Here is a 23,267-nt window from a genome sequence, read left to right on the forward strand (position 1 = left end):
TTCTTGTACATTATTACTTTCACAAGTAAACTAAGTTTCATTACCAAACAGTCACATGCATGACATTTATGCCCTTGTTTCCAGGACAATATACCATGGATGTACTGCCTTTTGCTACAAAATCTCCTAGTTCCTTCCCAGGTACTGTGAGACCCAGAATCCCAAGCCTTTTGCTTGGCGCTGTTTCCCCACCCAGCTCTGCACCCAAGGTAAGATTTACCTGCAAGGGACCACTCAGTAAGTCAGCAGCAGAGCAACATAAAAAAATTTTATCTTCTGAGTTTGGAGTCTTACTTTAGAATCAAAACAGACTGCCACACCAGCTACTACCTGTATGCAGCTTCCTGCCTTGATGAAACTGTTTGGGAACATTTTTACACAAAAAAGAACTTTGCTGCTCATTTCACGGCAAAGACTCTGATTCAAACTCTTTATCAAAGCAGCATTCAGTTCTCCTGGGAGAATGACTTTTTATGCTATATATGCCTATGAAGTAAAATGACTTCACAGAGAACCATCAAAATATCCCAATAAAGCAGGATTCCTCACTATCCAAACAACTTGGTCTTTCTCTGTTCAGTTCACTGGAAAATTCACTTAACACAGGCAGTCTGAAACAAAAAGCAAGCAAACAAGTAGTGCAAAGGCTCTGTTTTACTGGTTGCTTGGGGACAGCTGTACTTTTATAGATAGAACCTAAACTGAGCTATCTTAAGTTAATTACTTAGATTCAGCATCTGAAGTTATGTTTCTGCATTTGTATTTAGGTATCTACGTGATGGCAGTGAGACACAGTAGTACTGCACACCCTACCATAAAGAATCAGCTTGCAGGAGTAGGGCAGGCAACTCACTGGTCCTTGCACCTTCACCCATCTTAGTCACATGGGTCATTGTCCCTACTTCTCTCTGTCCCCACTTCTCCATCTGGAAAATGGTATTCCTCCACAAATACTTTTGGGTTATACTGAATGTATAATGACACAAATTAGAGTCTGTGAGGTTTTATTGGTTCCTTTTGGTCCTGAGGAGAGGTCATGACTTTTCCCTTTTCTCTTTCTTCAAAAGTTTCAGCTTATCACCGGTACAAACAGTCTCTCTTACCATTTGCGTAAGGTGTGACCATCTTCTTATTGGTCATCACTCTCGCAGTGGCATTGTTAACCTAAAAGTAAGAAAGGGGAGGGGGAGGAGAGGGAAGGAAGCACAGATCATTAGAGAAAATGGTGAAAAACTCTCAGATACCACACACACACACATACACACTATACTTCTCTTGAGAAAAAAAAAAAAAATTAAAAAATTAAACAGCTAATTCTACATGAATGCAATCTTTAAATTACTTTTAACAGTTGCCATTTAATTATAAAAGTTACAGCTAAACGTGGCATTTTAAAATTATGCATTAAACAAAAGGCCAACAAGAGTAAAGTGCAGATTCTCCACCACCCTGCCATCCCTAGTCATGGGATTATTTACAGCTCAGTGATCAAAAGGGCAAAACCCTAGATGCTTTGTCCAGGTTCTCTTAGAGAGGCAGGAAAATAATTTCTGCAGCCCAGGGCAGGGGAATTGAACCAGGTGATGCACAAGCTGACTTGTTTCTCAAGCTCAACACTGGAATTGGGGCCCAGCAGGTCACTGGCAGAACACTTGGGTAGAAAAAGGTAGCCTGGAGTCCCTCAGCATTAGATTTGAACTCCCAAGGCTTGAGGAAATCTCTGGAACATCACCAACTGTTTAGATGATTTACATTCACTGATTTACACCCACCATTTTCAGATCTCTTTCCAGATTTTTTTTTTCCTTGTCACTAATCTCATGGGACAGAAAGAATACATAGCAGCAGACCTGGATCATTTTTGGGTTTATTGTGCCCTCCACCCTCTTTACAGAGCTCTGCACAGCTCCAAGTGGTTTGACTGCTCAAGCAAGTGGGGTGTTACTGCAGAGATGGTGCTGATAAAGAAAAGATGGACTAGTTTGGAAGCCAAGTTACTGCAGCCCCGTGTCAGCCTCAAAGCTCTTGCAAGGAGGGTGAAGTCTTTATGGATCATCAATAATTCATCAAAACACATGCCAAATGGGAATGGAGGCCAGGGTGAAGAAGAAAAAAAAAGGATACAAAAATAGAAGCTGCCTCAGGCCCTTGAGATGTATGGATGATGGGCATACACAGGGTGGGGAGTCCAGAGCTACATTTTACTCTTGTTTCAGACCCAAAACAATAGAAACATTACACATTTAAAAAAGAAAGAATGGGAAACAACAATGATGAGACTGAGAGCATGCAGTTAAACACACAGATAAAAAAAAGAAAGAAAAAAAACACACCACAATTGATTCAGAGGGTGGGGAGGGGAGGAGTGAGGGGATAGGGTCTCACAGACAATCATTAGATGGAGCAAGTGCCTGAAATCAGCTGCTACAGCAAAGTGCAACACAAGCACTTAAAGGAAAAATTGCCAGAACCAATCAGAAACCACCAGTCAGCAAAGAGACCAACAGCTGCACTTAGTAAAGAAATAAACTGGGGAGGGGGCAAAAAAAAAAAAAAAAAAAAGTGAGAAAAACAATAACAGCTACAAACAGGTCTCAGATAGAAAGAGCAGCAGAAAGAAGGGGCAGGAGAGAGAGAAGAGGATATGGGTGCATTAATAAAAACCAGCCAAACTGGAGTTCAGTAACTCTGAGTAAGATGTGCAAGGGGAAATCACCATGAAGTCAGTAATCAAACAGCTCAGACTGCTACAAAACAATATGTACATCCAAAGTCCAGGCGGCATTACTCAACAGCATTGAAAATAAAAGGGGGAGAAGGGGAAGGAGGTGGGTGGGGACAACAAGTCAAATCACATTTCGTAGTGTTAATGTGAGATGGCAGATGGATTTTTTCTTTCTTAATTTTTTTGTAATTTTAAGAAAAATTAAAAAAAAATAAAAAGCTTCTTCTCTAGCACTTTTATTTCACTTACCGCCAACTCGTACCATCGCCAGCATTGTGTATAGTTACCATGGAAAGAGTGAGTCAAGTGAAGGGCCCTAAACGCTAAACCATCGGAAAGGGAAATAAAAAAACAAAACAAAAGAGAAAAAAAAAAAAAAAAAAAAAGGCAAAATATGCAGACATCTTACTCAAAAACGGCGGCTTTTTTGTTTCAATATTTGTACTTTTTGGTTTGTGCTTGTTTTTTTAAAAGAAAGAAGGAGAGAGGGATGATGCCAGTTAGCCTTCAACAAAGTGGAATACCAAATTGGTCAGCACCTGACATGCCCAACATATGGCCATGATGGCCAGCCAACATTAACCCTTTCCTCCCTGGTGGTGAGAGCTAGCAAACTTTTAGGATTTGCTTTCACCAAACCTGTTCTTGACCACAGGCAGATCAAGAAACCAGCAATGTACATAGCACAGCTCACTTGGGGCTGCTGCCCCACCTGTCCCCACCCCTCCCACAGGCATCATCTCACACTTGCATGGAGGAGAACTGGCCTCAGAGGAAAGAGAGGATACTGGCTGGCCCCCTGCTTTCTTTTTTGGACACAGTTAGAAGTTGGACAGTACTCTTTCAGTTAGTTTTGTTCAGGCCTGGTAACAGGAAATCAGAGCCTCACAAACTGAAGCAAAGGAAAAATCAAGACAGCAGCAGAAGGGCAAAAACTTGAAGTGGGTGGGAATGAAACTTAATAAAAGAAGAAAAAAAAAAAGGAAAAATAACCAAAACAACAATAAAAATATTCTGTAAAGGGTGTAAACTTCTATACATTTCAGTGCAGGGAGGTGAAGGACACAGACACAAACACACACACACACGAGACTGGGATCCAAATGTGAAATAAGTGAGGCAAGACACAAAAAGAAATCAAAAGAATAAATATAAAGAAGAAATTGAATTACTGAAGACATGCACCTCGATTTTACGGCCCTCTACCACGGTGCCGTGTAATTTCTCCCTGGCCCTGTCTGCATCAGCACTATTCTCGAAAGTTACGAACCCGAATCCCTGCATGCAGCGGGAGAAGGGGGGAAAACATGCACATCGTTATATATTGAAATACTGATCTCTAGGTAAATAGAGAAAAAATATCACAGTATGAAATCGACATCAGCACAACTCAGCAATAACCTCCTAGAGTCACATTGTTGGTTCATGCATGTTTCATAAATGAAAGAAATCAAAATCAATAAAAAAAGAACTGTAATAATAATAAGAATAATAAGAGTAATTAAAAAAAAGAAAACATAAAAGCAATTGAGGCCAGACCAAAAAAGAAGTACAAAGTTACTCGAGACAATTTTTCATTTTGGTTTGTTTTTTTGTTTAAAAACACTAAACCCTGCTATGATATAGGCTAGCTGGGCAAGCCCAAGTAGGGCTTTTCTCCCCTCTTAATGAACACACAAATTTCGTAGGACCCCCGTCTGCCCCAGATACAGCACAGGACATTGACACTGAGCAGCACTTTGTTCTCTTGAGAAAGTACTATGAGAGTGAGCAGCAATCTGAGTTCATGTCTGGCACCAGAATTCTGCAAAGCTTTGGGCAAATCAAACACTGAACCTTGCTTTTCCCACCTGTAGAATGGAGACAGTAATAATTACCTACCTTAGAACACAGTTGAAAGGAAGGGCTCTTTGTAAAGCATCCCTTGTAAGCTCTTCAGGGCACAGCTCATGCCTACTCCTAAATCTGTAACTTCCCCAATGATATAAGGGGCCCTGAAAGTAAGCAAGGCTTCCAGGTGGCACAATAAGCATATTTAATGTGAAGATTTAGAATATCACATACTGTAGTTCCAGAATATTCTTATCTCTGAGTACTGTGGTGGGTTTGACTGTAAATCTAAACACCTGAATACCGATTCATTGGTCAAGGCAGGTTTTGTATCACACTGCTGATCCCCTGCTACCTCTCCCTGCTACCCATCTTACCCAGCTTTGTTCTGAGATGGCAACCTCTGTGCTGTGGATAGCAACAGACCTCTGCCTAGTTAGAATATGAAATTTCCAGAAAAATCCACACGCCCTGCTTGGAGCAACCACAATGGCTCAAGGCCTGCCAAAATGTCACTTCAGTTAGACAAATTCAGGTTTACCACACCCATGAAGGCACAAGCAACACATGCCTGTCCTACACATGCTCATGCTGCTGCCAGCTCATGCAGTGGTATAACAGGGCAGGGTAAGAGACCATGCTTCCTTCCACAGAGCTGAGTGAGTGCACTGACATTAAGAGAGAGCCAACATGACAAAATGAATTAGGATTTTAACTAGGAGCAAATGGCATCTTAATACAGACAACCGTGATGAGATACTCTTCATGCCATTAGAGAGATTGGACCCAAACAAAAAGCATTGTTGCATTCTGCTTTCAGGACATTTTAACGACAGCAATAACTGGCTCCTGTGGCTTGGTATAAAGCAAATACTGCTTTAATGTACAGAGAGTAATCTCCACTGGCTCCAGTACCCTCAGGAGCAGAACAACAAAGCTTGTATTTGATGCAATGGAAACTCCCTCCCAATGTTAACTGAAGAGTAGGTTGTGAGAGTGATCTACAGCTGTGCTTGTCAGGGAAGGGGCATGCTAGCCAGGCAACCTCCTTCATGCACCTTGGGATCAGTATGTATTTGGGTTGGACAGCCCAAAAAACAGAAAGCATTTTGATTTCTAAGCTTTGTTAGCAATGAGACACAAGCAAGCCATTATTCTTCAAGTGCTTTTTAAAGGTCTTTACAACACTAATCTTGAACAGCCCAAGCTGTTTAAGCGACAAGCTGGCCCTCATCATCCACAGCTAGGTTTCCAGCAAAAAACTGCCACAAATTTGTAAAATGCAGGGTGGTAGTTACTGGTTTTTTGAGGGGGAAGGTTTACTTTTTTTTCCTTCCCCCTGAACAGCAATAATAAAGGGTTTTAGCCAGTACTGCAATGCTGAGATCAACAAAAGTGCTCCTTTGGGCTCCAACCCAATAATCTAAAGCTTCAGATAATTTAATTTCTCCAGCTATAAATAAAGAGCTATATAAATAACAAACTGATGCCTTTTTCAGAACAGCATAGACATTCCCTGTTTAAATGAATTAAAATCAGAGCTACATGACACAGGGGCTAATAAAACAGCCCAACTGCATATAACTCTCAAATATATTGCAGAGACCTGAGAGGGGTGCAGGGGGTGTAATAGCACAGCTGATTATGAAGGAATAGGGTGCTATGCCTGCTTTAATGAGCCCCTACAGAGAAAGGTAAGCCTGAGAAATAGAGCAACACCTTTCCCTCTGGCTCTGTAAAGTGGGGAAAAAACATTCTTTAAAGGTTGGGGGATGAGGGGAGGTAAAGACTGCAACAGGCATCTCTATTTCCCTCTTCTCTTTTTGCATTAAAATTTCTGTTTGTTCTAGACAAGGCTGTGGAGAACAAACGAAATTTATGTCTTCAGTGATGATGTGAACTGAAAGCTGGAGTGCAGATGGAAAGCAATTCTTTAGACATTAATCTGTGCAGGCTAGAACCAAACTAAGACTATTTTAATTCACATCTGCTTGCAATTAGTAACATCTGTATGGGATTTTCAAAAAATACATTATCATTAAATATCTTTAAACTGAGTAGGAATGTTCAGTATTTTTATTAAGTTAACTCAAGGTAGCATACGATCTACTTGCAGACTATATTAATATAATTAACAATGTGAATTGAACCAGAATTAATCTGATTCAGAACAATATAACTAATTAACCGCATTTTATTGACAGATCAGCCCTTAGCTTGTGCAACTCTTTGTTGAGCACCACTTATTGTCAATACTGAATTAATACTTTACATATTTGACTATGGCAGTTAGTATTTGTGTCCTCTTAGTTTATCATATTAATGCATCTCTTAGACATTCAAATTTTCATCAGGAAAAACAGCTGAGCCACACTTGACATTTTTGTTATTTCTAAGTTTAAAAACTAGCAATTAGATATATATAAACACACATTTTTGAAGTGGAAGAGAAAAACAAACATACATATATTTTTTATTCCTTCTCACAGATGACCTGTAAAGAATAGGGATTAATTTGTACGTAAATACATAAGCAACAAATAGTTTTCAGTTTTCCCTCAGCAAGGTTGTCTTGACCTTGAAAGAAAAAAATAAGAAACAAAGCAAGAAAAAAAAAGATGGGGCAGGTATCCAATATTTACTAGCTTGGCTTTATTGATACTGGATTGCTCCATAGTAATAAGTATGGAGTCAGAGGAAGGGAAGATCCTGGATGAAAACAATACTTAGGTTTTCTAAAATTTAGATTATACACATTATTTGAGTTTAATAGTATTGTTATGATAACAAGGCTGAAATTTTCAACAATTCCTCCCCACCAGCAACTGCAACAAACTTATCCCATGCAGAAAATAAGTTTAACCCAGCGAACACTAAATTTCAATAAACATTTTTAGGAGTGGTGAGAAATTTGCAGTACCAGACTAACCCCTTTTTACCCAACGGTTTATTGAAAGGACCTGAAGAGACCGAGTAACTGTCACCCTTTTAGTCTGGCCTCAGATTCTGCAATAAATAACAAGCAACATGATGAGCAGTGAAAAAAAAAAAAAAAATGTATATATATATATAGTATTTGAACGTTTCCATCTCTGAAGAATGAGAAAGAAAATTTACCATGTAACCGTAAAGGGAGAAATCAAAACCAGACGGTTCTCCTGGGTGTGGCCAGAACACAGAAATTAAACAAAAAACAACAACAAAAATAAAATAAAGTAAAATAAAAAAAGAAATAAAACCAAAGAAAACTAAACAGAGCCCCTTGAAATCCATGCATTGTTAACCCTTTGTTCGTCATGGAGTTTAGACCAGTCACCTCAGCAGCAGCGTCTTTGTCTTGTACCACTGGAGCACGCAGCCAGCAACCAGACTTGCTGTCATCTGCTGCTGTGCCTGTTTCTAACCAAGTTTTTTCTTTTTTTTTTCCCCCTTATTTCCATATTAAACTTTTAGAAGCCTGAAAAAAATTGCCAAAGAGGCAGCAGTTTAGGCTACCTGTTTCCTAGGCATTTGGAAAGAGTAGGAGGGTTTCAGCTATAATCCACCTGAGATGAGCAGGACTGAATGCACTGACAGCAGCACAGCACAAAACCCAGAAACAAATTATTGAAGTCACACACACAAATGCACCCTTCAAGTTGGTGAAAACATCTATGTAAACCAAGCTGCCACCATTTCAGCAGCTCTTCCAGCTCCTCCTAGCCCCCATACCACACTTGGCATTAAGGCACATACACGTGTCTGTGTACCTGTGCAATCTGGTGATCAGATGCAGAAATTAACCTGACTGAAAAAATGTAAATGTATCTTCAAAAAACCATGCAGGGCTATTTTCAAGCTCTATAATTTCCACAATCCAGCTTGAGCTGCTCCGCTGCCAATCCCTGCTGCAAAGCAGCAGAGGGGGCAGAGGCCAGCAGCGAGGAGTGGGAGCCCAGCCTGCACTGCTGGGCAGCAAAAGCCTGGGACTTCAGAGCAGCTCCAGCCAGCTCAGGACAGCGGCTTCATGGCCCCAGTCATCCCCAGGTGTGTGATGTTCCTCCTCCCTTCAGCTGATCCTGGATCTCACTGCATGGTCTGTGAGTTCAACAGTCTAAACTGGCTGAAGACAAGCTCATTTCTCTCCCTGCTGCATCAGTGTCTTGCTAATTTAGCACCTAGATCCAGCTCCCTACACAGTGAAATGAGCACTGCTGGAAAAGCACTCCCACAGGAGCAGTACATCAGCTTATAGTATGAAACCATAAACTTCAGCCTGAAATTCAAGTTTAAATAAATCAGTTCAGTGTATGGACTAGTTGATCTTTTTAGTTCAGTATTGCAGACTTCAAGGCATGAAAGCAGTGAACTAGGATAAAGGGACACTGGTCACCAGTACTTAATTTGTTTTTAAACCTCATTATATTAATAACACTGTATTTCTGGCTCAACTGATAAAATCTGAACAAAAAATATAAAAACTGAATTAAAATGAAAACAAGACTTCTAATTAATTTATTTTATGCAATAAGGGGCTTTCCACTTAGTGGAAACTAGATCCAGAACAAGGATGGCTCAATTCAAAGCACCTAATCAATTTAAAGAAGAAACAAATATACATGCAAACTTACAATCTTTAAGGCACCATTATTAAAACCTATTCACATTCTTATCTTAACCTACAGTTAACCGTAAACTTAGAAGTCCACACAGCTTCCACAAAAGTTTTTAGTTAGCATAGGTTTACTTACATAACACCAGCAGATGCAATTTCTCTCATAACCCACTATACAACTAATTTTTAAAATAAATATGAAGAACTTCTAGACACTATAGTCCTATACAAGAACTTGGAAATCTGAGTCTTGCAAGTGGAGATCAGTGAGGGACATAAAACTTACAGCATCCTGAAACCATGACCCCCTCTACACAAATATGAACTCTTACCATTTAAAAGCTACAAAAAAAAAACCCCAAAAAAAACCAACCCCCCCCCCCCCCCCCAAAAAAAAAAAAACCACCCACTCCCTATTTAGCCAAGATTTTGCTGTGTGCTTATGTACTCCTGGTCTCTGAATGTCATCAAGGGCACATCTTAGAATGCCACATGGTACACAGCTGGTGAGCAAAGAGCTTGGATTCCCTTCCCCTGCAGTTTTATAAATGCCACAGGGTACTCATTACACAGGCAGACTGCATTAATTCTGCAAATATGTCCACTTGTTCGATTCAGCACAATAGTGCAAAATATGCATCTAGAGGATGCATCCCCACTAACAAAAGGAGCAGGAATCCTCTCGACTTCCTCTGGAGGTGTTTTATTCACGGTTCAGTGAAGTGCTTGGTAAACTGCAACCAGAGGCAGAAGGCTATTTAAAGGCACTTATACCAGTTAGAGCTAGAAATGTAATGGTAAACAGGATAAATGAAACAAACAGCTAGTTTCCTGGAAGCAAGCAAAAAACGCCAAACACATAAAGGGAAGACTGATGTCATTCTATTAAACAAGAAGAAAACAAAATGTAATTCAAGGAATTTTTAAAGTTTTTATCTTGTTTCTCACACACAGCAAAGCAGAATCAGTGTGAGGTCTACCAGGGCCCATATATTCCTACTAAACAGACTGAATCTGGGAAGAAAGCAAGTTACAAAACAAGAATTCACATTGTTCTGAGAGAAGAATCAGCAAAATTCATTAACTGCCTCCTACATTGCTGTGATAGAGAAAGTCAACAAATAGCATTTCTGAAAGAACATGAGGTGAGAGGTGGCTGTGATGGACACACCCAGATCTCTCTTTGGTCACCAAACTTTAAAGTACACAGAAATCCTGAAGATGCAGCCAGTTTGATAGAGCTTCCCCAGGCTGTCGAAGAAAACTGCCTGGTCATCTCAGGTGGATTCAAAATGAGGAATGCTACCTGAACACTTCCTCCGATCCCTCCTACTGACCAGCACTGGAGTGATCCCAGTAGAGTTCTCCCGCCACAGCTCTGGGGGACAAAGCGCTGCTCAACCCCATCGTACACTGGTTGGGGGCAAACCCAGGGCAGTTTGGGATTTACCACTGTACCTTTAAAATATTTACAAAACATATACACAAAACACTACAACCCTTAGGAACCCAGGGAAGGGAAGGGAGCATTGAGAACACAGCACAAGGCAGGCAGCAGGAGCATCTGCTTTCGGATTCCCAAGAGAGAGGAGGAGAAGAAGAAGAGAGAGAGGTTTCATATCATTAGATTAGAATGGAAACCACAGGGCAGGAAAATGCATTCAGATTTTTTTTCCTAAGGTGGAGGAAGAACCCAAGAGTGAGTGAGTGGCCTCCAGAAAGATCCATTTCCTTTGCTTCACCATCAGATCACCAAACTGTTGTTTTTCCATTATTATGTGAATACCAGGTGCTTCGTGCAGCTACACCCCACTCAAACACTGGGGCCTCCCATTTTCATGCTAAGCAGGAAGAATCTTGCATTCTTTTTAAAACAGGAATTATTTTGGGTGAGAAGGATGCAAAGATACCATGAAATAACTCTTTGGCTGTTTTATCATTCTGTTCAAATTCTGGACATCCTTCAATACGGGCTACCAGTTTTTTAACTGCTTTTTGCTGCAAAACAACAAAAAAGCAGTAGAAAACTGCATGGCTAATGAAGACTAGAAGAACATATCTCCTTTTTTTTTTTCCCCCAAATATTTATTAAGGATTCAGGGTAACATTCATCAAGGAACTCTTCAGCAATAATTTTTGTTTTAACTGGAAACCAGAAGCCTTGGGCTTTAGCAAGAGCACAAGAAGGTACTTTTCATAGTCATAAATCAAGTCTTCATGGAAAAGCCTTCAATGTCAATGTTGCCTAGAAGGGAAAGGGCAGCCGTGGATGTTTAATACACAGGGCTGTATGGATGGGAGAAAGAGAGAGAGTGAAGTTCATGTGTGAAGAGGAAAGCACTGCTCTGAAAAGCACAGGCAGTGGGATATGAAGAACATTGTGCCAGGCCAGTTATTTTTGTTCTTTCTTTTGCAATTATATCTGAAGAAGTAGGGATTTGATAGAGGCCAGAGGCTATTCTCAAAACCAAACAATAATGACTAAAATCTAGAGTAATTCACAGGTAGCTTTGGCCTATAAATATCAAAAGAACTGCAGAGAGCAGAATAAATATTTACAAATTCAGAAAAGCTGATTGTTTTGGTAAAGCATATAGATTAACCATGCAGGGAAGTAAAACTCTAAATAAGCCATATAGACATTTACTTGTTCAGACTGTCTTGTTATAAAACAAAACAAGAGAAAACCATGGTATTAAGGAGAAGTAGAGGATGGGGGAAAGGGCTAAAACTCATGTCTTTTGTACACAGATCAATGGCTTTCTGGTTTCCAGGTAATACAGGGCTGAAGAATTTCAGAATGCATCTTGGGCAACATGGGTGGAAATTTGCAGAAGGCTCTGAACGTGAACATACCCCAGAATATATGTTGAAGCAAAGAGGCCACATAAAAACTGTGGACCTCAAATCCAAGCAAAAGGCATAGACTCTAAACCAAAACTGCTTAGCTGAATTTCAACTTCCAAAACCTTTTGTGTGCATGCACACATGTGCACACACGTGTGTGTGAGAAGGAGGGAAATTTTGTTTTAATTGAAAATGGGAATCTTAGCATTGATTAAGTCAAGCAGAGTATAGACATGCACTGTGCAAGCTTCCCCCATAGAGCTTTGGCAATGCACCTCGCTCCTGACCTGCAAAACTCCCTGCTATTCCAGTGCTGAACCTCCTGGGCAGAGAGAGAATCACAGCAATTTGTCATTGTGGTGATACTGGTTACATGATGAGAACCAATTGCCAATTAGGACAGAGACCACTGAATCTCTCTGCAGCTGACCTGAACAACATTTGAAATCTCATCTCCAGAGATATAAATTACCATTAACCCTCAACAAAACTTGTCTCTTAATATATCTATAGGAAGAAAATAGGAGTGTGAATGCAAATTCTGTGGGGGAGGTCCACATGGGGCAGTGAAATGAGGATGCTTATATTAAAGCACCAAATATCTCAAACATGAAAGGTCAGTATCTCAGAAGTGCCAAGTAAGTCTGCAAAACAGAATATATAAAATCCTTCCACATATGAGATATGACAGTTTTTCTACAGAAGTATTTTAATGCAATGAAAATGGCAGGGATGGGGGTGAATTTAGCTTTTGTTCTTACAGTCTCCCATCACACAAAGCTGTTTTACCTTATTCTGTCTTCCTCACAGGGCAGCCCTTGCCTATGCAATGGGAATGGGTTGATATGAAGGCTCAGCTGACTGAGTCCATGCTTGTTGAAAAAGCTGGGGAACCTGATCCCACAGAGAGGAGTGTCTCTGAGCATTTGTACATGCTGCTCAGAAATGACCATGCTCAGAGTCTCAAGTCAGAGGGAACAGGAGACTTCCCCAGAATAGCTTTTCCCTTCCCCCATCACTCTAATTCCTGCTGATCTCTACAGAATATGTTCTCTAGGCAATGAACTGCCTTTTACTCTGCAATCAAAACAAGAGAAGCGGGTACAGAAACAGGACTTACCTTCGAGCCACGCTCATTAAAGATTATCTCTACATCAAGGATTTTGCCGAATTGCTGCAGAGAGACAAGGGAAAAGAAGAAAAAAAAACATTTATTTTTGGCGGTACAGTTTTCCTACCTTTTGCAGGGGCTGGCTTAGTACAAGATAGGTGAGAATATTTCCATTTCTAGCATACAGGCAAAGGCATAAAATTCCACTGACATGACTCAATTCTCCTGGGTTAAGACATGAAGATCGTTTTGATCACAAACTCCAGGTTTTCTCACAGAAGTCTAAAGGAAGAAAAACAATCTCCAGAAGAGTTTTAGGGATTTGAGGAAGCTCATCTTTTCCCCGTTAATCTAAACATTAATTCTTCTTTCCCTCATTCTACTGTTTCATCTAAGACATGGTTCTATGATTTCATCTCAGATATCCAACAACATTTCTCACATATAATTCAACATTTCAGCTTCCTCCTGAAGTGGCTATCACAAAGAGAAACTTAACAGTGATGATCCTCTGGAAGAAATAATAACATACGACTCCCAGCCTCAGGGATTTCAAATACTAAAGCTTCTTTCCTTCCATTTATTTTCCAAAACACCAAGCCTTCAAAACAATTGATAGCAGATTCAGAAACTACAAAAAAAGGAAAATTCCCCATAGTTTGTTTTTCAGAAAAAGATCACTTAACTTCAACCTGTGACATATAGTAGGTGGTCAACAACCTATGCAACCTTATCACATGTAATAGAATTCTGACCTCTGCCTCAGCCTGGAGACCCCAGAGGAGAGCTCTGCACTGAAAGGGTTCCAAAGAGCTCCCTATTTAGCACAGAAGTAAATTTACCACCTCTGTGGATCCATGTATGGGTTACATCTTTCACCTAGCTAGGAATGTATTAAAGTATTTTATTGAAGCAGCCAGACTCAAAACAGTGGCCTAGAAGTAAAAGTATCACCACTTCAACAGATGCTCACACTTCTCTGTCCTTCAGAAGTGTTAATGCTCTGTTTCCAAACTGGAAGTCTGCTCTCTAGGAAGACATGTCTAGATGATGTTTTTAGGAGTGTGCATATGGAGCAGTCTCCATTCTAGAGATGCATACTCACATACTGTACTCAGACAAATGCTATATCTGTTTTTCCTATCCTATTATTTAGGAAAGCTTCCATCAACATGGTTTCGAGTTAAGTTTGATAGCAAATGAAGGAAGGATCAACAAGAAAATAAAGGATTTTTTCACACTTAAAAAAGATGATGAACACAGGGTCTAGGTACTGGGACACTCTCCCTTTTGCCCAGCATTCTTCTTTTTTTTAATTTAACATTTGCATTCAAATGAGTATAGTACTCATTTTGTGGGTGGCCCTCTTGAAAGGCTTATGGCCAGATTTGAAAACCTGAAACATTTACAGCAGAGAGCCATGATGGCTGAGGGAAGGCTCTGAATATGTTAAGCAACAAAAAGTTGCTGAGTCCCTTGAACAAGTACTCCACAACTGTCTTCAAGCAAACAAAACACAACAATTTTAGCTATAGTTTCTGTCTGCTTGTCTTCTCCATTCTTAAAAAGGAGATCTTGGTTCACAGATGTTGTTTTTACTGTTCTATTGTTTAAGGACAATACTTGATCCTCTATTCATCCTAAGAACAATTGAATTCACAACATTCTACTTTATACAAGTTTGAATAATGCTAATGTAAACATGCATCTTCCTTGAAACCTCAACATCTCAACAGCTTAGGCTTGATCCATGTTGGTTCCTCTTTTGACCGCTTCTCTGCCAATCACAGCTAAAATACGTTTTCTATTTCTATCCCACGCTTAGTGTGGGCTTGTCAATAAAGGAGATTAACTGGTGATTGCTTTTTGTTGTCTTTGTTGCATACAGCTTTGGTACTGCCATGAAAGGAATCAGTCATGATTGTCATGATTGCTTTCTTGGTAGACTATCTCAGGATCATTACATGACTGGGGCTGAACCAATTCAGCAGCTTGTGGCCACTGAAAGGCTGTCCCTGCTCCTCTGTCCTTCCTTGTCTGGTCTCACCAGCCTTCCAGAGCTGGCCCCAGTTTTCATTCTCACCTGCAGATAAACTGATACAGCTCAGCAACCCTGCAAAAACCTATCCCAAGAAAAGGAATACACATAAAGATTCTGACAATTTACTGAGCTGAAGTGGCTTGAAGGGTCAGTGAGCATTACGGCTTGAAGAAGCAAAAGGGAGCGGAAAGCAGCACACCCTGCCCAAGAGCAGGATCTGTCCCCTGCCAGATCGGCTCAGCTGCCTAGCCTTGCCACACACACTGAAACAGCCAGGCTCTCGGCAAATGCAAATGCCAAAATTCTTTTCAGAATCTTCAAAGCCATCAAAAATCGCCATTTTCTACCTCATCAGAATGATTGTGAAGAAGAGCAAACTGTGCGGCTTCTGGTGCACAACTACACCGTGCCGCCCTCCCCTTTCTGCGCACCCGGCTGGGCCTGGATCCTCGGGCATTGCTGCCAGCCCTGCCTGCCAGCCCCGCGGGGCTGAGCTTCCTGTGCAGGGCTTCCACACCAACGGGAAACCCCGTCCTGTGCGTTTAACTTCTCATGGCTGACAGAACGCCGGTGGTGACACCGAATGCGAGAGTGCTGCCGTAGCTGTACGAGAGGAGGCAGGGCCCTCTCTGCCCATCAGATGGTGCAGGTACATCGCTTCCTAGATGACAGAATTAAGAGCCTGTGGTTGCAGCAAACAGGCTTGACATCTACTGCAATGGGCTACATCCACCCATGCAAACTGCGCCAATCTCTTTTCTACCCAGGAGTTGTGGGTGCTTGAAGAGGCAAGCTTCTCTTCCTTGGGAGAGAAGAGCAGAGACAATGGGGGCTGACTGCTGAATGGAGGTTTGCTGGGGAGGGGTTTCCTGCTCCATGAAATTGCCTGAAAGAAACCAGGGCTGTGAGGCAGAAGAACGTGTGCTGAGCTCTTCAAGGCTCTGCTGCAGCCATTGCCACAGCTCCTAACACAAGGTCTCTTGTCCCCACTGCTGCAATGGTTATAGCAGGTCCCAGAACTGGAAGGAACTTATTTTTGGTAGCGTGCTAGAATTTTCCTGAAGAATGAAAGCAGGAAAAAAAGAACTAGTTCATTTTAACAGTTTATAACTCCTTCAAAGCTGAATCTAATTTAGTGGAACATAAAAAGGTACTTTGTTCCCCGATGGTGCTTCGCCTACCAAATGTCAACAGCCTATTGCAAACAATCGAAGTTTTAAGAGCTCCTTAGTGAAAGGTCACAATTTTTGTATGGGAAATGCTAGGCCATCTAAATACAAGGGTCAACACCAAGTGTCCTCACATAATTTTTAAAAATTATTTTATATATAGGCATGTTTGTATTTTTCAAAAGACATAGGGACTGGCCAAATAAAACAAGTCCCATGCTTAAGTCATCCATGAGGACTAACTCTAATCTCTGACCTTGAAGACATGAATCACTGAGCTCACAGACTTGATTAGCTCACTCAGTGATTACCAAGAACTTCTACTTAGAACTCTGCAGAGCCTCTGGAAGACTACTCATCTCCAATGCTCCCCACCATGATTTAGAAAGCTTACTATGTGACCAAGAGGCCAGCACTCATTACCACAGGAGTGCATCAGGTCGTGCAAGAAGTCACCTCCATGAACTGCTCACACACACATGTTATGGAAGTTACACACACACATACTATTTCAGTCATGCCACAGCAAAGGGGCTATAGAATCTTGTTTTTTCTTACTGGTCTCTTCCCTGGAATGAACTTGACAAGCTTTCAGTTATTTTTAGTAAAGCAGGTAAATGAGAAGCAGATCCTCTACAATACTAGCAGGGAGTGTTGGAAGTAACAGTTTTTAAGAGGCATAAAGATACAGACAGGAGTTACCACCAGAAACTAATCTTGCTTGAACACGATCTACCTTATCATAGATGCAAGGGCATTGTGCAAGGAAAGAGATGCATGCTGTGTGTTTCTTTTCACACAGATGTCATGAAGGCAACAGATTTTTCCAGCTGAGGCCACAGCTACATTAAACATAATAAATTTGAGAGATCTGGCACCAGAAAGCTTTTGTCTTCCAAGGCACTGACAATTTGGTAGGGCCCCTCCTATATGCTCTGTTCCAGCTGGCCCTGACTCCTGGGCCTGTCTAGAGCTTTCAAAAATCAGCTCCAAAATGTGCCAGACAAATAACTTAATCCTGAAGATGCAAACAACAGGGAGTACAAGGCAAATTCTCTAGAAATCATGGAACAACAAAAGATTATTGAGAGACATAATGAGACAACCTCATCCCTAAAAGAGTACTCTGTATGTCCAAGCAGTTTCATTAGCCCTACAAAATTCACTTAGACATGAGTTCAATGAGCTATCTAAACTTCAAAGGTGTCAAACAGTCCATTTTTAAAGATGGTCAACATTCAAAATAGCCAAGAAACTGACATCTTGTGCAGGAAACCATGAGGTACATGAGCAAGAGCATTTTATAAGAAGGACAGATCCATGCTACAGAGAGAGTCCTCTCCCTAGGTATGAGCTCCATGGGATATACTTTCATCTGAGCACAACTGGCTCTCCATCATAGTATGCATTAGTCAGTGCTTAGTTATGGCAGCATGGGGTCTGCCAGAAGCACACTGTCAGCACACCAACTTCCTCACTCAAAGCTGAGTCACATCTCTTCAAGCAATGGGGCCAATCCACGTCAGCTGAGCTACACCACTATGCTTTGCTGACAGAAGACAGAAGCATCAAGGATTTATAAACCAAAGCACCACCACAGTTTACCAAGTGAACAGATAATGAACAAGCACCAAGCAGCCCTTGATAGGGTTGAGCTGTTGCCCAACAAAACAGACATTTTCTGAGAAACCAGACTTTAACAGTAAGCCACACAAAGAACACATATTTCTAACGGGATTTACAGACCACAGCCATCACAGAAAAAAAACAAAACAAACCAAAAAAAAAAAAAAACCACCACAAAACATGATGATGAACACAGTTACTCAGTCATTTGTTGTTCTCTAAATCCCAAATAAAAGATTTTCACATGAAACAGTGTGATGGGGATGAACACTACTGCAGGGCTCCAACCAGAGAGACATCACCAGTCTAGCTTCCAGGTCGACACTTCTAGCTCCTTGTTCTTGCTTTTTGCCATTCCCCAGAGGTGTGACTGCAGTGTAACCTGGTACTGATGCTGCAGAAAAGATACTTGGACCCATGCCCACAAAAGCAGCATACATTCCAAAATCAATCTGGGAGTACTCAGCATGTAGACTGAATCCATATGAAACTAGGTCAATAAAAGACAACTCCATGTAATTTTACCCAGACCTTTTATCCAATTAAATTCAGCTATAGCACAGTACTGTTTACTAAATGACATTCAGCAGTCTTGCTGCAGACACTCCTAGTAACTCATAAGAAAATCTAAAAAAATCTTAGATAAATGCATGATTGCATCATCACTGCCTTCTAGCAGAGGGTCAGTACAGAAGTTGATAGCAGAGAGCTTTCTCAGAGCAAGACAGACAGTACAAGAGCCATTGGCAGCTGCAGGGGCACAAGCACTCCTGCACACCATGGCCATGCAGAAAGAGCACAATGTTCAAGCAGCTCTCAGCAAACAAGTCTTTTTTGAAAGGTGGTTTCAGAAAACACCCAGGTGAAACACATCAATATAATCAGCAGCACTTCATATAACTCTAACCACACCAGCAAGAACAAAGCCCCACCCTGTGACCAGGGCTCACTGTCATCACATGGAGAGCTTAGAAACAAGAAAAGCCACAGAGAGACCACTTTGTGCCAGAATATTTGCTCTCCAATGCTGGCACACAGGACTTGTTACATGCAATTGGTGGCCAGTAGCACCAGGAGATGAAAAACCTAAAATACATCTTGATATACAGACAACAGAATCTCCTCCTTTAAATATCCAATTCACTCAGAAAGCAGAGTCCCCTTAAGCAAGTGTGCTACTGTTGTACTTTGGGCCCAGTGCATCAACACCTAGAGGTCAGAGCTTCTTGTTATATCCTATTATTACCTATACATTTTAACACTTAAACAAGTACTTCTTCCATTGCCATACTTGTGTATTGCTAATTACTTCCATGTTTAAATTTATTTACTGGCAAATACAAAGTTAAAATTCTACCAAATTCTTGCTGACAAAGCGCTGTAGTCTAATTTGTTATTGCTTTAGCCTCGAACTATAGGCTTATAGAGTTGTTTTGCTCTCTTGACACCAGAATTAAGTTGGATGAGAAATTATATCTACCAGGATACTTTAGGAAGTGCAAAGTGACAAAATGTTTCCTCAGAGGCCAAGATTTGAGGGCTGCCAGGGCTTCCAAGAGTATTTGAGCTTGCAGAACTCTGTTGCTTGGGTCATACAAAGCAATGGTCTACCACAAACATACATCATAATTAACCTTGCAGTAAAGATATGAATTATGTTTAGAGAAGGAAAAGGACATTACCTGCCTTCATGTCATCCTTTTACAATGTAAAAAAAAAAAGTGGCCACCATTCTGTCATCTGTAATAAATGACATTAATGACTCCATTAACTGAAATTAATTAACTGGGACATAATAGTCACCTTATGGGTGTAACACCTATGGGTTATTACTGCTGTAGCTGATAACATACAAAACCCCTTTATCAACTGGGCTGATTATTCTCCCAAGTAGAAAGAGCTAACAGTCTACAAGTAGTAGCTATGGATTGAGCAAGTTTTAGTAAAAGCAGGGTCTTCATCTAAAGCCAGAGTCTGCAAAAATTCACAGCCTGTACTGTGCAAACCCACTTTCATCTGCAACCCCATCAACATGGTCCTTATTTTTATCTTACACTTAACCAAAGAGCATTTCGCCACAATAAATTCTGAGAAACATCAATTCTGACTCTGTGAACTGTTGCTCTCTCAACAGGTAAGAAAGATTTTGTGCAATGTTCATCTGTATGAACTACCAAAACAATCCACTTGCTTGCTGTTGTGAAGACAATTGAAGATTCAGCTGGGGAACAGAAGGATCTTCCTTTTGAAAGCTGTCCAACCCTGCCTCTATTTTCACCAGGAGACTTCAAAGTCCATCCAGCTCACAAGTCCAGAAATGACCAGACTATGCCAGCCAATTTTACACTGGAAGAACTGCTTCTTGAAGCACAAGAGGGAAGGGCTGACGCTACAAATCTTGAGGTGCAAGCACAGACACCATCACAGCACAAAGCTGAAAGGACTAGAAATATGTCGAGGGGAAACATCAAGTTTTCTTCTGCCTACACAGTCCAGAAAGGAAGGGAACATCCTACCACCAGTGTAGGAGAACATGACTACCATCATGTCAGGGGCCTTGCACACATTAGCCAATTAATGTCCTTTATAAAATAGACAGTAAGATTTTGAAAAAAGAGTTGCAAATTTGCTTTTAACACTGATGGCAACTCTTCTTCTCCCTGGTAAGCTGTTCCATTGTTCAAATAAGTCTCAATGACTATGAATTTTTTTTCCTATTTCAAGGGGAATTGTGTTGTATCTCAGCTTCCAACTGGAAAATCTTATGACTGTAAACAAGACCTAAACCCTCTGTTAGTAGGTATCACCCATATTTAAACATTTGTATGGAAACTACTTACCATCTCCTAACATTCTCTTTTTAGTATGTTGAGTAAATAATGTACCTAATACCTTACCAAGTTAAAAAAATCACTCACCTTCCAATTCATAGTTTATTTCTTTTGGTCTTAAACTCAGATCTGATCTCAGAACTGAATAAAATTATGCAGTCACAGTCTTTTCAATATGGAACATGAGCAAGATCACATCCCTCCTTCAACATGAATTATTGAAGCAACTATCTTCAACAATCACTAGTACTCTCCCAAATCAGTGTTTTCCAAAGAAAGCTTTCCATCTTAGGAGCACAGATCAGTTCCCACATACTCAGTACTCTGCAATGAGCTGCATCAAACACATTTTTGTCGGATTTATCATCAGTCAACCAGGCATTTCTACTCATTCTCTAACAGCAACCTTATCCGTCTCTTTCCTCCTCCTCAAATAGTTTTCCAACTGCAAACCTTACTGACAAGGTTTTAATAGTACCATCTCCATGGGCTGATACAGATACTAAACAAGACAGCAATGGAAACAGACCCCTTGGGAAACTGACAATAGAAATAGTCTTGATCACAGCTATCGCCTAAGTAACTACCACTTTTTACTATTTATCATTAAAGAGGTTTTTAATCCCTCTAAGGTGTGTTGTACTTGAGATAAGTATTATTTTTCTTAAAAACTGGTCACTTGGAGAAATTCAATTGGTTGAGGAAGGTTTTGTTCTATCAGTATTGCTTTGTACAGTCTTATCAAAATAGACAAGACAGCATTTGTCTGCAAAGATGTATATTACAAAGTTTTGCTAAATAGACACTAACATGTTTCTCCATATTCAAATATGAAGAAATAGTCTAATATTCTTCTTTAAAGTGTTCCAAAATTACTTTTATCTTGTATCAACATACAGATAGACAGTTCTAAGCTCTTTGGATCGTCCCTTTCAGGTTTTGTCCATAGTGAATCGTGGTGGGCAGTGTTCCAACCTTCTGCAACTCCCCTAGCTTACAAGAATTGGCCAAAAATTAGTACCAATGAATAATGAAGCTCCTTGCTTTGGCTATTATTGTTGGACATGCCTTATTTAAACAACAGCAGATCCAGATATTAGTGAGCACTGTCTCATCCTCCTCTGTTATTAATTATGTAGAAAAAACAGATGAGGTAAAAATACCCCCTCTTAAATTCTACACACAATCAGTTGGGGGTTGGTTTTGCCCTGTCTGATTTTTTGTTTTGCTGTTGTTTGTGGGGTTTTTCCCCAAAAAATACACAACTACCTCCTGATTTTATACCGTACCCATACAAAGATATTTTATCTTTGCATGTGAAAAACCAGATGGGTCCTCTGAACTTAGGTCACCAGTATCTCCATGACTAGCACATTTCCTTTCTCACCTGCTTCTTTGCTTAAGTTTGCACCTGTATCCATGGCTATTTACTTCCTCCTCCTCGCCTCAAGTGCAGAATGCTTTGAGTTTTATTACCAGTTTCAGCAACTGTGGAATCATGCAGTCTTGGCCATCAGTATGATGCTGCTGAATACTTTATGGCTTCCATTAATACTTCCCTTTTAAAGGTACCTTCCTGGGTAGTTATCCTGCCAATTGTTTAAACTCCAAGAAACAGACTATTCTAAAACTCCTTACAGTGCTGCCTGATGCCATATTCTGTTTGCACAAAGCAAATACAGACAAATAACAATCACCGGTACCTAGGCAACGGTGGGATTTCAGGTCAGCTATTAACTCTTCTTTATCTGCAAGAACAAGGTCAACTATTGATTTATTCCACAGTGGGTGCAGAACTGTGTGCATTAAAAAAACTACCAACTCCTTCTAGAAGCTTTCTGGAAGTCTTTTCATTGGCCTCATGAAATGTAAAGCAAATATCACCTGTTTTAAAGAGACCATATTATTTGCCTACCTGTAAAATGCATATATATAAGGAAATGTTTGGTCTATTTCTGAGGATATCTCAAACACCTGTTAGAAACACATTAGGGCTGAGAGATGGTCAGAACCCAAATAATTTGAATTTGTTAAGAAATTTTTACATTTGCAGCTCTGCCAAATGGTGCAGGTTTAGAAAGCATTATGCAATACATATTTAATCATACATGGGACATGTCTCAAGTCCACCTCTACTCAAGCTGGACAAAAGCATTAGATATTTGCTGTGCCCCAGGACTGGGCTGACCTCTCGCATGCTGTTCCATCCTTGAGGGGTCTTCTTTTACTCCCTCCCTACCATCACATTTATTTCTTCCTCCACGGCTTTGCTGTCTACCCAATTTCTCTCTTTGTACAGTAGCTTGGGAAAATCACTCCAGGCAAGGATTTTGAATCTCTCAGATAAGAAATTGAGGAGATGTGACCTGACACACAGAAGGGAGAGGGAGAAGATGGGGGATACAGGCTAGTCACAGCTGAAGACTCAGACAACTACGAGTCCCCTTTAGGAGTAAGGGTAAGTTTCAGTGAGTCACCCAAAGGAAAGCATCC

At 40.6% G+C, this 23,267-nt stretch overlaps 1 protein-coding gene across 11 annotated transcripts in view; it reads right to left on the reverse strand.

Annotated features, from left to right (window-relative positions):
- RBFOX2 (RNA binding fox-1 homolog 2) overlaps window positions 1-23,267 on the reverse strand; it is a 170,129-nt gene that overhangs the window by 24,217 nt on the left and 122,645 nt on the right. For all 11 annotated transcript variants that reach the window (XM_077783381.1, XM_077783383.1, XM_077783380.1 and 8 more), the window contains 3 exons: window positions 13,117-13,170; window positions 3,911-4,003; window positions 1,104-1,164 (listed from right to left, as the gene is read on the reverse strand). In XM_077783381.1, the coding sequence (XP_077639507.1) occupies window positions 1,104-1,164; window positions 3,911-4,003; window positions 13,117-13,170 (208 nt within the window). The remainder of the gene's footprint in view (window positions 1-1,103; window positions 1,165-3,910; window positions 4,004-13,116; window positions 13,171-23,267) is intronic.

The sequence above is a fragment of the Lonchura striata genome, chromosome 5, assembly GCF_046129695.1.
Source record: "Lonchura striata isolate bLonStr1 chromosome 5, bLonStr1.mat, whole genome shotgun sequence".
Lineage (NCBI taxonomy): Eukaryota > Metazoa > Chordata > Aves > Passeriformes > Estrildidae > Lonchura > Lonchura striata.